General features: G+C 43.5%; 1 protein-coding gene and 1 long non-coding RNA gene across 5 annotated transcripts in view; both read left to right on the forward strand.

Annotated features, from left to right (window-relative positions):
* LOC308458016 (semaphorin-4D-like) overlaps positions 1-14,349 on the forward strand; it is a 117,554-nt gene that overhangs the window by 91,125 nt on the left and 12,080 nt on the right. For all 4 annotated transcript variants that reach the window (XM_080972501.1, XM_080972499.1, XM_080972502.1 and 1 more), the window contains 8 exons: positions 770-915; positions 2,514-2,576; positions 4,529-4,627; positions 6,712-6,805; positions 7,707-7,820; positions 8,575-8,726; positions 13,584-13,759; positions 13,850-14,006. In XM_080972501.1, the coding sequence (XP_080828627.1) occupies positions 770-915; positions 2,514-2,576; positions 4,529-4,627; positions 6,712-6,805; positions 7,707-7,820; positions 8,575-8,726; positions 13,584-13,759; positions 13,850-14,006 (1,001 nt within the window). The remainder of the gene's footprint in view (positions 1-769; positions 916-2,513; positions 2,577-4,528; positions 4,628-6,711; positions 6,806-7,706; positions 7,821-8,574; positions 8,727-13,583; positions 13,760-13,849; positions 14,007-14,349) is intronic.
* LOC308458326 overlaps positions 1-14,349 on the forward strand; it is a 102,060-nt gene that overhangs the window by 59,242 nt on the left and 28,469 nt on the right. The gene's annotated exons all lie outside the window — the stretch shown is intronic.

Here is a 14,349-nt window from a genome sequence, read left to right on the forward strand (position 1 = left end):
TAGTTGTGGCTGCAAAGCTCCCCCTGCCTCCATCTTCAGAATGTAGAAGTTGGGTGACAAATTTGGATTGTAGAATTTGGGTGTTTCTTCCCTCCTCTTCCAAAGTTTTGATCAGCTTCCAGCCTGATGAACATATATGGAAAGCTTACATAAATTTTGACATTTAGGTAAAGGTAACGGGACCCCTGACGACTCTGGGGTTGCGGCGCTCATCTCGCTTTATTGGCCGAGGGAGCCGGTGTACAGCTTCCGGGTCATGTGACCAGCATGACTAAGCCGCTTCTGGCGAACCAGAGCAGCGCACGGAAATGCCGTTTACCTTCCCGCCAGAGCGGTACCTATTTATCTACTTGCACGTTGACGTGCTTTCAAACTGCTAGGTTGGCAGGAGCAGGGATTTAGGTTGGTCCTAATAAAAGCCATTATTCTGTGGCTTCTGCACATCATTTGACCGTAGGGCCCCCTCAATTTTTTCATTGTTTCTCACTCAGGAAGAACCCCATTTCAAACTTTCCAAATACCCTCTGTATAATCCTGGCCTCCAGGGCAGCAAATGTGCATTTGCTTAAGCTTTTGGATTGCTTTCTCTCCCTTCAATTCCACTAATGCCCAGTCATTAGGTTGTACCACTTTACTTAAAATCAATCTCAAAATCAATGGATCTAGGCCAGGATTTGAAGTCAAGCAACTATTTAGTCAATTGTAAATAAAGTTTGCCTTGAAATGAATGCATTTTGAATTAATGTTTGCCTTAATTGTATTTTAACAGAAGTTCATCTAGTATATTTTCAAGAGCCCGAAATATTCAACTACTCAACTTTGTTGCTAAGTGAAGATAAGGATGTTTTGTACGTAGGAGCTAGAGAAGTCATATTTGCGCTAAATGCATTGAACATTACTGAAAAAAAGCAAGAGGTAAGTATTCAGTTTTGTATACTAAATATTCATGATCAGCAGCCCGAGCCCAAGCATAATTGTGTTTTATTATGTGCTGGAAGGCGCTGAGAGTGGCTGGGGAAACCCAGCCAGGTGGGTGGGGTATAAATAATAAAATTATTAATTAATTAATATTTAACTAATTTAAACATGCATTTTCAAAGTAATATGATTTATTCCTCTGTTAACTATAGGAGTGCATCTGAATATGCATTGTTGTAGGGTTTCAAAATGCAATCCCCTTGCTACTTTCATGCTTAAAGCTAGAGAGCTGCTTTTACCAGGTGAAGCCTGTCAGCCATTTTCCAGCTGCATAGTCTTTAATATGCAAATTCATTTTATTGCTTTCCTGTTGCTTATATTGTTTTCTCAGATTGGGAAATGGCTGGATGGAAGGGGAGTGGTTGTCATTTGCCCTATACAGTGGTACCTTGGCTCTCAAACTTAATCCGTTCTTGAAGTCTGTTGTTCCAAATGGGTGCTTTTCTATAGAAAGTAATGCACAACGGATTAATCCATTCCAGACTTTTAAAAACAGCCCCTAAAACAGTAGTTGTAACATGAATTTTACTATCTAACGAGACCATTGATCCATAAAATCAAAGCAATAATCTATGTACTATACTATAAAGTAAATACAGTGGTACCTCGGGTTAAGTACTTAATTCGTTCCGGAGGTCCATTCTTTACCTGAAACTGTTCTTAACCTGAAACACCACTTTAGCTAATGGGGCCTCCTGCTGCTGCCGCCTGATTTCTGTTCTCATCCTAAAGCAAAGTTCTTAACCCGAGGTACTATTTCTGGGTTAGCAGAGTCTGTAACCTGAAGCATATGTAACCTGAAGCGTATGTAACCCGAGGTACCACTGTAAGACAGTATTGTAGATGGTAAAAATTTAAATTAAATATTTTCATACCTGCACTGATGATAGTCACTGTTTGGATGGGAGGCTTTTATCCATTTCTGAAGGCGCAGAATCAGTCAGTAGCTGAACTGGGTTCCACACAGTCACCAAAACAAATTAACCAAAAAAGCCTCAAAAACACAAAACAAATAGCAAAAAGAAAAGTGCCAAACTTAATGTGTTCTGGAAGTCCGTTTGACATGTTTGAAAACCAAGGCACGGCTTTTGATTGGTGTAGGGGCCCCAGAAACAATAGCTGACAGCCTCACTGGATGTTCGGCTTCTGAAAAACGTTAGAAAACCAGAACACTTACTTCCGGGTTTTTGGCATTTGGAAACAAAGGTGTTTGAGAACCAACGCGTTTGAGAACCAAGGCACCACTATAGATTGTAAACAGTTCCTACCCAAATCAAATTCATGGGAAGCACAATGAATCATTTGAAGTAATTTACTGTAATCTTACACATGTGCTTAAAGTTCTCCAGCTCCAGTACCGCAGGTGTGTTTGGAAAAGTCCCATTTCCAAGAGAGCAGATTTTTTTTAAAAAGAGGTGTATAGCTGCTTGCAGTTGCCCCAGGATGGCTTTGGACGCCGTAATATTAATTACTCTTTGTGGGAGCACTGAAAAGGTCCTTTGATTTGTTCTTACCCTGGTTCTGTTTTCCTCCAGGTGTTTTGGAAGGTCACAGAAGACAAGAAGACGAAATGTGCAGAAAAGGGCAAATCCAAACAGGTGAAAAGAGTTTGTTGCTTGTCTCTTTATCAGCTTGACTTTCAAGAAAGCTTTTTTCCCCTAGTAGTATTGCAGAAGTAATTAATTTTCCATGTTCCTTTAATTAAACCTTCAGCAGAGTTAATGTGTCTCTTTTGCTGTGTTAGTTCCTGTAAGTCATGATGCTGAACGGTTGTGTGTGCATATATGATAAAAAATGTAGAGCTGATAGTTTGCTGCACGGTATTGCTGCTTTCTTCCCTTCTTCAAATGTAGTAGTACCAAGTATAAAAAAGAGCCAACCTCTCCCATAACTGCAAGCAGCCTTGGCTTTGTGCTGCAACATATTTGATGGGAAGCAGCAGTTCATTAATGGATGAGCTTATTTAGCTTTTCTCCTTGTTGCTGTTGCTTTAGATCAGGCACGTCCAACTCTCTAGAGACTGCGATCTACTCGCAGTGAAATAAAACTAGCAGTGATCTACCCATTGCCATTGCCAAGAGTTGTCGAGCTTTCTTGGGAGCATAGACCAGAGTTGTCGAGCTTTTTTGGGGGGGAGGATTGGCAAGAGTTGTTGAGCTTCTTTTCGGAAGGATTGGCAAGAGTTGATCACACAACAACCCACAGTTATCACTCCTTCATCCAGAAAGCAGTCGCATAACGGAAGGCAAGCTTCCACAGCGATGGGACAGACTTCTGGGGCCAGGGCAAGGCATGCTCAAACAGGGGAACACAGGCGATCCCTTTTTTAAATCCCAAGGTTGACCTGGAGCACCCTGGCGATCTACCTGGCGATCACGGTCCACCAGCTGAACATGTATGCTTTAGAGCAGGGGTGACCAACTCTCAGGAGACTGCGATTTATTTTCAGAATTAAAAACTGGCAATGATCTACCCCCGTTTTTGGGAGGTTTCAGCTTAAAGTTGTTGAGCTTTTTGGGGGAGAGGAGAAAAGCCCCCTTTTTAGGAGTTAAAATAAAAGCTGGGGGGGACTTCTGCTTTTGGGGGGGGGTTAAAGGCAAGGGACAAAGGGGTAAAGTGCTGGGGATAAAAAGATCGCTATGGATGAAAACAGCAGCACAGAGAAAGATCTTTCTTCCTTTCCAGAGATCAAATAACACTGGAGGGCAGGGCGAGGGGGCAGGGCAGGAGTCAGTTTTAGCGATGCTAAGGAGATAGACTGCGATCTACCAAAACCTCGCAGGGATCTACCAGTAGATCACGATCGACCTGTTGGACAGCCCTGCTTTAGATCATTGGTTCCTGAACTCTGCCCCACCCCCGACCACTTGACCAAGGCTGAGGGTCTTGACGGACCACTTACTTATTTTTTTGCCTCTCGTAGGAATTCTAATGTCCTGTGCTAGATGCTATATGATTTTAAATTGCATTTTTACAAACACTCTGCTAAACACTTGTATGAAGTTCATGGTCCACTGGTGGTCCGTGGACCAGTTTGAGAACCCCTGCTTTAGAGGAAAAACAAGCAGGGTTTTGAGTGAACTTTCAGCCATGCTCAGACGTCCATAGTCAGAATATGAACAACCTGTTGCATACAGCCCCTTTAGCAAACACAACAAGAAGTTTTCCATTAACCAGGGTTTTCCGTTTTGCCAAAGCTCTGAAACTATGGTTAACAGCTCCTGAACAAGCCAGGATGTTAAGGAAACTTAAAACCATGGTTTACTATAATGGCTTGTTCCGAAGCCATCAACCATGGTTTCCTATTCAATACGAAACAGGAAACTGTAGTTAATGGGATATTTCCTGGGTTTGCTCACTTGTGCAAGAGAAGAGTAAAGCAGTTGCATGCACAGCTGTGAGGATTGTTCATATCTCTTCTAATTAAACCAAGGCTTGAACTTGTTTGTGTGTATAGGTCTGAAGCCATGCAAGTTGCTAATAGGGTTTCTTATTCTCATTGCACTTTCTGAAAATCTCTGTATTTTCCTCCACCTTTCCTCTTTTACAGACAGAGTGCCTTAACTACGTCCGTGTCTTACAACAGCTGGATGATTCTTCACTCTATGTATGTGGAACTAACGCGTTTCAGCCCATCTGTGATCATCTGGTAAGTGGGAAGAACACATTTTCTTTTAGGGGCAACTGCAGAAGCAGTTTTCCTGAACTGGGTGATGAAAGGACACAGACATGTACATAAGTTTTCAGACTTTCCTGTGTGACTGACATCCCTTTTGTGTCTCTCCCTAAATACTCTGATTCCCTTCTCTGCCTGTCTTGTCTCTGTCAGCTCCTGTCTATGCCATAGCCTCATAGTCTTGAATACTTCAGAATGAAGTCCTCCTTGTGTTTAAAAATCCACCTCTGTCTACCTTCCATGTCTCTTGACTCTACCATCGTTCTCCTTTCACTCGGACCTTACTTTGTTCGCAAGAACAGGATTTTTGACGTTAGACTGTGACCTTTCTTGTCTCCCTTATCTGTAAGTCTGTCTATCATCTTTTCCGCAACGTTGCCAGAATTTGTCCTTTCTTGGCCTTGCCACAGCCAGCTTCCTTATTTACACATTAATCACTTTTCAATTACATTAATGCAATTTCATCCTTTTAAAAAGCTTATCGTCCATCAGAATAGTTCTTTACTGTTTTGGATAGTATACTGTCACTTTCTGGGAAGAGAAAGGTTATTCTACTCTCAGCTGCCACCTATACACTGGCTTTTTCTCATTTTCATTTTCCTGGAGACATTTCTGGCACTCAAGAATTCTTCATAGGTATATCCATCCAACTCAACCGGCCCATATCTCAGTGCAAGCGTGTTCCCCCATGTGTAGTGCTTTCACGTATCTGTTCATGATTAAACCAGGAACTTTCCCATTTATCCAAATTCGGACACTGTGGCACCACCTTCGGAACAATATTAAACTAACTCCAAACTGTGATTTAATAGATCAAAGCTGGTAACCACAGTTTCCCAATTTGTACAAATTCTGAAACTATGGTTATTTTATTTATTTTATTTTATTTCTCCCCATCTTGTGCAAATGTACCACTCGGGGTAGCTTTTGACATTTAAATACACAGTTTCAGAAAACAGTTAGGCCGATTAGTGACTTCCTGGTTTCAGTGGTGCACACCTCAATAGAAGGCACAAAGGCATTTGCAGGTGAAAGGGTCTTGCATAAAACTGCTTAATCAGCCAAGAGAAGATGGTCCAAGTGCAGTCACTTTTCATGACACAATCTACTTTATTTCTGCTGCTTGATTGACCTCTCTGTTCTTTTCCTAGTGTCTGTCTGGCTATCTAAACTGTGTTGTCTCCCTACCTCCCATGTTTTCCTTCCCTCCTGCTGGCTCCTCTGTATGTATTAGCACACCTGGACAACACACCAAAGTCCTCATTTGTTTCATTCCTCATTTGTCATTCCCCACAATCCCATGGTATCCTCACATATGTTTCAGGGGACAACTTCCACGCATATGTGCTTGTATGTCCAATGGGAGAAGTAACAGCACCAGGTTATAATTTTTTTTAAAGGCAAACACTTTGTGTTACAGAGACACAAATTTTTACTATGTCACCAAATCATAATCTTTGGCACTTTGCGCTTTATGGTTTTATTAATTCATTCGTATAGCAATATCATGCCGCTGATAAATAAAAATTTCGTTAAAAAATATGTACAGTCCAGCATTAATTAAGCACAACCTTAATTTCATCTCGTTGGAACTGCCACAGACTTTAAAGACTTAAGTCTCTCTCTCCCTGCCCCCGGATCACAAGCATGATATTTTGCACATTTCTTTTATAAGTGCATACTTCTTATGCGTAACAAAGGGACAGAGGGCTGATTCTCACAACTATTTTCAGCTTCGTTTTGATGTGTAGAAATCATTGTGTACTGAACCAGGCCCATAAATTGCCTCAGCATATCTAAAGGTTGAATTTCACCCATCTGTTGCTTAAGTCATGGGCCTGAATGTAATAAGCTGAAATCTGGAAACGTCATGTAACAGTTGCGGTTATTCCACCAGGTTGGCTTTATAATGTAAAAAAAGAGCTGAACGTGGTTGCATGAGTTTGTATCTCTAATTACTGAAAGGGTTGGTTCGAAGCATTCAGAGCTATATGCTGAGTCGTGGTGGTTTGCATACCATGTGGAAAGTAAATAAGAGGTTTTAATTTGTTTTGTAGAACCTGACATCATTTAAACTTGTGGGTAGAAACGATGATGGCAAAGGAAGGTGTCCATTTGATCCAGCACAAAGTTATACATCAGTTATGGTTGGTAAGTACAAACCTCCTGCTGTTTCTGTATCTTGTTATAGGAAGAACTGAAGATCCTATGCTTAGTACTAATATTTTGAGTTCCTTTTTCTTGAGCCGCTCCTATTTACCCCAGTATTTTGTTAAAAGCTCATCCTCCCATTATGACCAGACACATAATCCTTTGGATGTCAGCCATTGTGTCCTCCGCTTCTTAAACTATCAAATTTGGTTAAAAGCCGTTTGAACCAATGTCATTTGGGTCAGCACTAAATGCCCATTCAGTGGAGTAATTTTTGAATTAAATCTTAATAATGGTACAATGGGGACCGTACACAACAGGTAATTTGACTTAGGTCATTGAGAGGGAGGAGAGGTATGTTGGAGCCTGGCAGCTGGGAATATAGCCATATAGTGCAGGCCTTCTGCAAGCAGGTGTCAGGCAGGAGGGAGAGGTTGGGAGGGGATGGAAGATGTAATAGGAGGAGCGGACGCGGGTGGCACTGTGGTCTAATCCACAGAGCCTAGGACTTACCGATCAGAAGGTTGGTGGTTCGAATCCCCGCTACAGGGTGAGCTCCCGTTGCTCAGTCCCTGTTCCTGCCAACCTAGCAGTTCGAAAGCATGTCAAAGTGCAAGTAGATAAATAGGTACCACTCCGGTGGGAAGGTAAACGGCGTTTCCGTGCGCTGCTCTGGTTCGCCAGAAGCAGCTTAGTCATGTTGGCCACATGACCCGGAAGCTGTACGCCGGGTCCCTTGGCCAATAAAGCGAGATGAGCGCCGCAACCCCAGAGTCGTCCATGACTGGACCTAATGGTCAGGGGTCCCTTTACCTTTACCTATGGCATCATTCAGTTTGAAAAAATATTGCTAAATACTACTATATATTTTTAATCCATGTAATCCTTTGTTGCTGCAAAGATGGGGATCTTTATTCTGGAACGTCTTACAACTTCCTGGGAAGTGAACCAATTATTTCAAGGAACTCATTGCAAAATCCTTTACGGACAGAATATGCAATTCCTTGGCTTAACGGTAAGATCTGGAGGGGGAAATAAACATTTGTTGGAATGTGCCTAAAATGTACTGTCTAGTAATCTCTTTACCGAAATAGTACCCCTTTTGTACTTTTCCAAAGCCAGATCTCTTTCTGCTGCCATTCCCCAAGAAATACACAATTGTTTCAGTCTTCTGTCTGGGTTGGAGACTATATGCATCTTGAAATAACAGAAATTGTAAACAGCTTTGGTTTAGTTCATGAAATCCATTAAAGCAGCTTGAAGAAACTGTGTTGTGGTTTGCTTTATCCTTTATTTGATTTTCGATTATCAGGAGACTTTTGAGATGCTCTTAAAAGGGGATGGGGGGCGGAAATGACAATGCAATATGGACTAACAACCTCTTCCTGTAAGTCAGTGCTGAATTGTAATAACTTAACAGGATTCCTTCAAGGATTATTCCATAAGAGCAGTGTTTGTTGTTTATGTGGCTGTATAAATACTTGCACCAAAAATTCAAGGAATTGTAGAGCAGATTTCTCAGTTTAAAAGTGTGTTTGGATCTTGATCTCAAAAATAGCTCTTTTTTAATAGAAATTTTCTTGAAGGGTTTGTGAAATATAGAAATTGAAATATTTGCTACAGTAAAGATCTAGGTTATCATATTCTATTTGGACCAAGGAGCAGCTACCATGTGCATTTATAAAGTGTCCACAATGAGTAATTAACAGGAAATATTAAGAGGTGGGGGAATTATTAAAATTAAGCAATTTTGTATTTCACTTCTCTAGAACCAAATTTCATTTTTGCCGATGTGATAAGAGCTGATCCAAACAGTGCCGATGAGGATGACGACAAAGTGTATTTCTTTTTCACTGAGGTTTCTGTGGAATATGAATTTCTTGGCAAGCTGATGATTCCAAGGATAGCCAGAGTTTGTAAGGTGAGAATGAGCTGAACCATTTCCCCATTGTTTCCAAATAATTTTGGGGTGAGAGCAAACAACGTTGTGACTGTTTTGTGTGCTAGCAGTTTCCCCCCCCATCACCGTAGTCCTGATGTGCAGTCTATATTTCCAGATGTCCTGGCTTACAGAGAGACGACTTGCTGCTCTGGCAGTGGGATCCTCTTAAATTCGAACTGGCCAGTCACAGCCAAATTAAGGGGCGGTACTTTTGAGGCGTACCTGGCTGAAGCACAGCCGTCATTCAGGTCTGTCTCTAGTGTATTTTAACATTCTGCTTCCAGCAGTACAATTGGCAACGGACATCCCACTCACTCACCTTACATGTTATGGCCCTGCCTCTTGGGCTTGCCAATCAGAAGGTTGGCGGTTGGAATCTGCACAACCGGGTGAGCTCCTATTGCTCTGTTCCAGCTTCTGCCAAACGTAGCAGTACTAAAGCACGCCAGTGCAAGTAGATAAATAGGAACCACTGTGGCGGGAAGGTAAACTGCGTTTCCATGTGCTCTGGTTTCCGTCATGGTGTTCCATTGTGCCAGAAGCTATTGTTAGGCCCATCATGAGACGTCCGCCAGCTTCTAATCACAGGTACCAGTAGCCTTCAAGCAAGCAAACTTGCCTTATTATCGCTCCCTAGCATCCCACTGCCAGAGGATTGCCTCCTTCCATTCACCACTTTGCCTCCTGCAATGGAAGAAACCTGGGCAGTGCTGAATGTCACATCCATTGCCAGGTGTGTCCTTCTGGAAACAGAAAAGGGCTTTCCTCTTGGCCTGCCTGTATATCCACTCCGTTGCCAAGTGCTTTTGTGACATCACAAGAAACCCACAGCCAATGGCAACAGCTGGGGAGGCATCATCTTCATTGCTTTGAGCCTCACAATGGTGGGTGATCGATGATTGTGTGATTGTTTATTCAGGACACGGGTGGCGCTGTGGTTTAAACCACTGAACCTCTTGGGCTTGCCGATTGAAAGGTTGGCAGTTCGAATCCCTGTGATGGAGTGAGCTCCCATTGCTCTGTCCCAGCTCCTGCCAACCTAGAAGTTCGAAAGCACACCAATGCAAGTAGATAAATAGGCACCGCTGCGGCGGGAAGGTAAACAGTGTTTCCATGTGCTCTGGCTTCCGTCACGCTGTCCCGTTGTGCCAGAAGCAGTTTAGTCTTGCCGGCCACATGACCCGGAAAGCTGTCTGTGGACAAACGTTGGCTCCCTCGGCGTGAAAAGCGAGTTGAGTGCTGCAACCCCATAGTCACCTTTGACTGGACTTTCCGATCCAGGGGTCCTTTACCTTTTACCCAGTGCTTTTTATTCCTAAAAAAAATGCTTAGTTGTACACTCATTTTCCTACTCATATTGAAATACTGCCCCTCAATGAGGCCAAACTTAGATTCACAAAATGTTTAGGGGTATGCGTCCCCCTAGAAAAAAGCACTGCTTTTACCTTTTTTACTCTGTCGATGATATTTGGCGCCAGGAAGGAATTTGCCTCGGGACAATGTGGGCCACCTTTGAAGGTGTTACCTATTTCACAGCAATTGTCACAGCTTACTGGCAGATAAAGTCATTGGCATGGATCCTTGGTCTAAGCAGAACAGGTGGCAAGGAGCCTAACTCCCTTACTTATCAAGAAGTTTAAGTAAAGGCCTCTAGGGAGAAGGACTCTGTCCGAATGCTCAGACACGGTCAAATGGGCCATAGAACTCTTCAAATGGCATCCTGGAGCGATCACTCACATTTGATGTGTGTCATGGGAGGGATCCTTAACCCGAATCGACCCTGATGAAGTAATCAGCCAGAAATTGGGTTGGCTGATTCAGGACACATCCCCAGTGCCTACGCCAAAGCCGTCTGACACAATGAACAAAGTTGTGGCCCTTTCGATCCCAAGATGTTGCCATGTTGTTTATATTGCTTCCCCGCCCCTTGCCCTGGTGGTTTGGGTTCACTGCGCATATCCCTCAACTAGCATGAACAGTGCAGTCTGCATGGTTCTGTGTGTCCTTTGTGCGTCCAGAGCTTTTTCCGTGGAGTCTTTCCCTTCCTCAAAATTTTGACAGTGCTTCCAATGGAGCACCGTAACTCCAATCCCTGACTGTTGGATGGTTCTGTGTGGACATAGCTTTAGCGAGACTTCAGAAGAAGAAAAAGGATTCAAGATTGCATTCTGCATTCAAAGACTGGTTGATTCTGTGTCAGTAAGGGAAACTGAGTTGCTCCCGTTATTAGATGATGGTGGAAATTAATTTTCTTAGTTTTAAAAAAAGAGAGACCAAGAACTCTTTATACTCTCCCGCTTCACTCGTTTCACGCATCACTCATAAGCTGTCGATTGAATTCTAGCCATCGTAATTTCAAGGGAAGCCGGATGCCTGAGCTATGCCAGACGCATTTCTAAAGGGTACCAGACAAAGCCAACATTTTTCTCACACCAAGAAAATTTCTTGCTTGACTGTGATGTGACAGGTGGCTAGCTGCCATAGCCTGGAAGAAAACGATTGCAACCAGCCCTAATTCTGTCGTTCTCATGCCTTTTAAACATAATAGTAGCTGCCTGGCTTTGGGGGGAAACCTCTTGATGTGAAACAAGGTTAAATTTTTTAAAACGTTTGCAAAATTTCCAGAAACATTTACTGAGCATGCTGCCTGCCATAGATAGATAGATAGATAGATAGATAGATAGATAGATAGATATCTCCAGGGGCAGTGAGGTTGCATTTTAAAACCAGATGCTTAAAAACTCATTGCATGTAATTAAGCAACAGAACCTGATACACTCTGCAAGATTTATGAGATCTCAGTAGTTTGAAGTAAATCAGCTTTGGCGTGGTTGTGATGGTCCTCTCGTCTGCTGACTGTCTGTCATTGCTTTTAACCGGCAGTACTGCAGTCAAGTGACTGGGTTCTCATTCTTAACGATTTATGCGGAGCTATATATAGATTGGAGGAGGAAAATATGTGCATTTTTTGTTACATAGGAAAATAAATTGCCTACCATTACTTTGAAACCGCCTCAGTGAAAAATAAAATCCTTGCTTACCTCATTAAGACATCTGCTTTTTTCGAAAAGTGCAGACATGGCAAAAGTTGGGAGAGCACAGTTGGTATTTTAGTGCTTAATGTATATTTCACCCATAAGAGGCTCGCACTTAAAACTCATTCTTTGCTGGATGAAGGTTACATTTTTTAGATTGGTAAGCATGGCTCTTTCCACTGGTGGAAGGGAGCCCACTCATTAGCTGGTCTCTAAACTGGCGTTTGCTCTATTTTGGGGAGGGGTAATGCTGACACTGGGCAGGCGTTCCTCAGAACCACAGAGCCCAGGGCTTGCCGATCAAAAGGTTGGCAGTTCGAATCCCCACTACTACGTGAGCTCCCTTTGCTTGGTCCCTGCTCCTGCCCACCTAGCAGTTCAAAAGCACATCAAGTGCAAGTAGATATATAGGTACCTCTCCGGCGGGAAGGTAAACGGCGTTTCCGTGCTCTGCTCTGGTTCGCCAGGAGCAGCTTAGTCATGCTGGCCACATGACCTGGAAGCTGTCTGCGGACAAACGCCAGCTCCCTTGGCCAGTAAAGCGAGATGAGATCCCCAACCCCAGAGTCGTCTGCGACTAGACTTAACGGTCGGGGTCCCTTTACCTTTACCTATAACCCAGAACGGTGACACTCCCTTCACAGGGATAGCTTCTGCAGCAGTCCCCAGACCATGAATGTAACATGTTGTCAGGGACTGGCCAGACAATGAGGAGTGGTGGGAGGCTGCAGCTGGAGAACACCCCCTAAGGTAACCTCAGAGGAGGAAGGCTCAGAGCCAGAGGAGTGGTGGTGGGACATGGAAGACAGGTCAGAGGCTGGAGTGGGGGGCAGAATGGTTGGATGCTGAACAAGCAACAGGCTTGAGTGAGAGGGAGAAAGGAGAGGCAGAAAGCACTGCAGACGTAGGATAAGGCAGCAGAGGAAGACGTGTGGGCTTGAGGCTGGAACAGATTCACTGGAGCCTGCCAGTCCTACTGTATTCAGCTCCTTGTCTCCAAGGGCTTAGAGACTTCTGCATGTAGCAGAACAGAGAGTGCAAGGGGTCCCGTCCCCCAATGGAGTTTAAGACTGCCAGGAAAACAGCTGGATGGGGAAGAGACTTAGGGGGCCCAGATCATCAGTTCTGGCAACTGCTTTACCTGGAGACAGTCTCACCATAGGTTTCTCTTCTTTGTATTATGTTTCTTTGGAAAAAAGAATCAACTTTACCATTCGTCTCTGAGTCTCTCTGCTGATTTGCAGCTGAAGCAGCTGACACATGAGTATTGAGGCCCTAAGTGTCTGCAGTTCATGTCCAGGAGTGGAGACTTCTCCACACAGTGCATGGTTAAAGGGTGGGATTTGGTCCTACAAGAGGTGGTGATGGCCACCAACTTGGATGTTTTCAAAAGAGGGCTAGACAAATTCATGGAGGATAAGGCTATGTTCTGCCTCACCTGTGGAAGACAATATTCCTCTGAATGCTAGCTGCTAGGACTTGTAAGTGCGGACAGTGCTGCTATACTTGGGACTTGCTTGCAGGTTCCCCAAAGTCATCTGGCTGGTAAATGCAAGAACTGGAAGCTAGACTAGATGGGCCAACACACAATACAACGTAGAACAGAATTTAGCTATCTCTCACAGGTTATATGTGCTAATAGCAACCTCTTAATGCTAATCTCAATCCACCTTGTTTGGCGAATTTTTCCATACAAGCTATACTTGAAATATTGGTTGCAATTATTCAGTTTAATGTAGCAGAATTCTGTATACTTTGGAAAAGGAATCTGCTTAGTTTTGAATGCATTTTTCTTTTAAAGGGGGATCAAGGTGGACACAGAACTTTACAGAAAAAATGGACATCCTATCTCAAGGCCAGGTTGCTTTGCTCTGTACCAGAGAAAAATTTATTTTTCAACGTTGTCAATGATGTCTTCATCCTGAAGACTCCAAGTTCGAAGGAGCCAGTGATCTACGGGGTTTTCTCCCCACAATTGTAAGTAATGCTTGAACATTTGGAAGTATTTGTTTCTGAGGAAGTGTGAAACAAGTTGCTGATTTTGGTTTCCTTGGTGTGTGTTTTAAGGAACAACGTTGGGCTATCAGCTGTTTGTGCCTACAACATCTCGACAGTGGAGGATGTTTTTGCCAAAGGGAAGTACATGCAAATCGCGACCGTTGAGCAGTCCCACACAAAATGGTTGCGATACAACGGAGAGATTCCTAAACCCCGGCCTGGAGCGGTAAGTCTGAATAAACTGAGGGCTGGTTACGATCCTGTTCATAATAAGCAAATGTTCATGTGCCACATGCACTCATTCAGGGCCTCTGGGCCCCCCAACTGTGCTAATCCCTTCCTGGCAGATGGAGAGGACCAGCACAGCAGGTGTGTGATGCCTACACAACCCAATGCCGGTAATGGTTTCTCCCATGACATACTCCTCTTTTACTGTTTGCCACAGGAAGCTCCTTGCAGACACACCCATAGAGAATATGGGTTGGCTAATTTAGTCGGTTGCTATTTTAGATTTGCAGCTTCCTCTATCTCCTAGCGGCAGGTGTTGGGGTGCTTGCCAGTGGCCTCAT

The sequence above is a fragment of the Podarcis pityusensis genome (assembly GCF_964106645.2).
Source record: "Podarcis pityusensis genome assembly, chromosome: 11".
Taxonomy (NCBI): Eukaryota; Metazoa; Chordata; class Lepidosauria; order Squamata; family Lacertidae; genus Podarcis; species Podarcis pityusensis.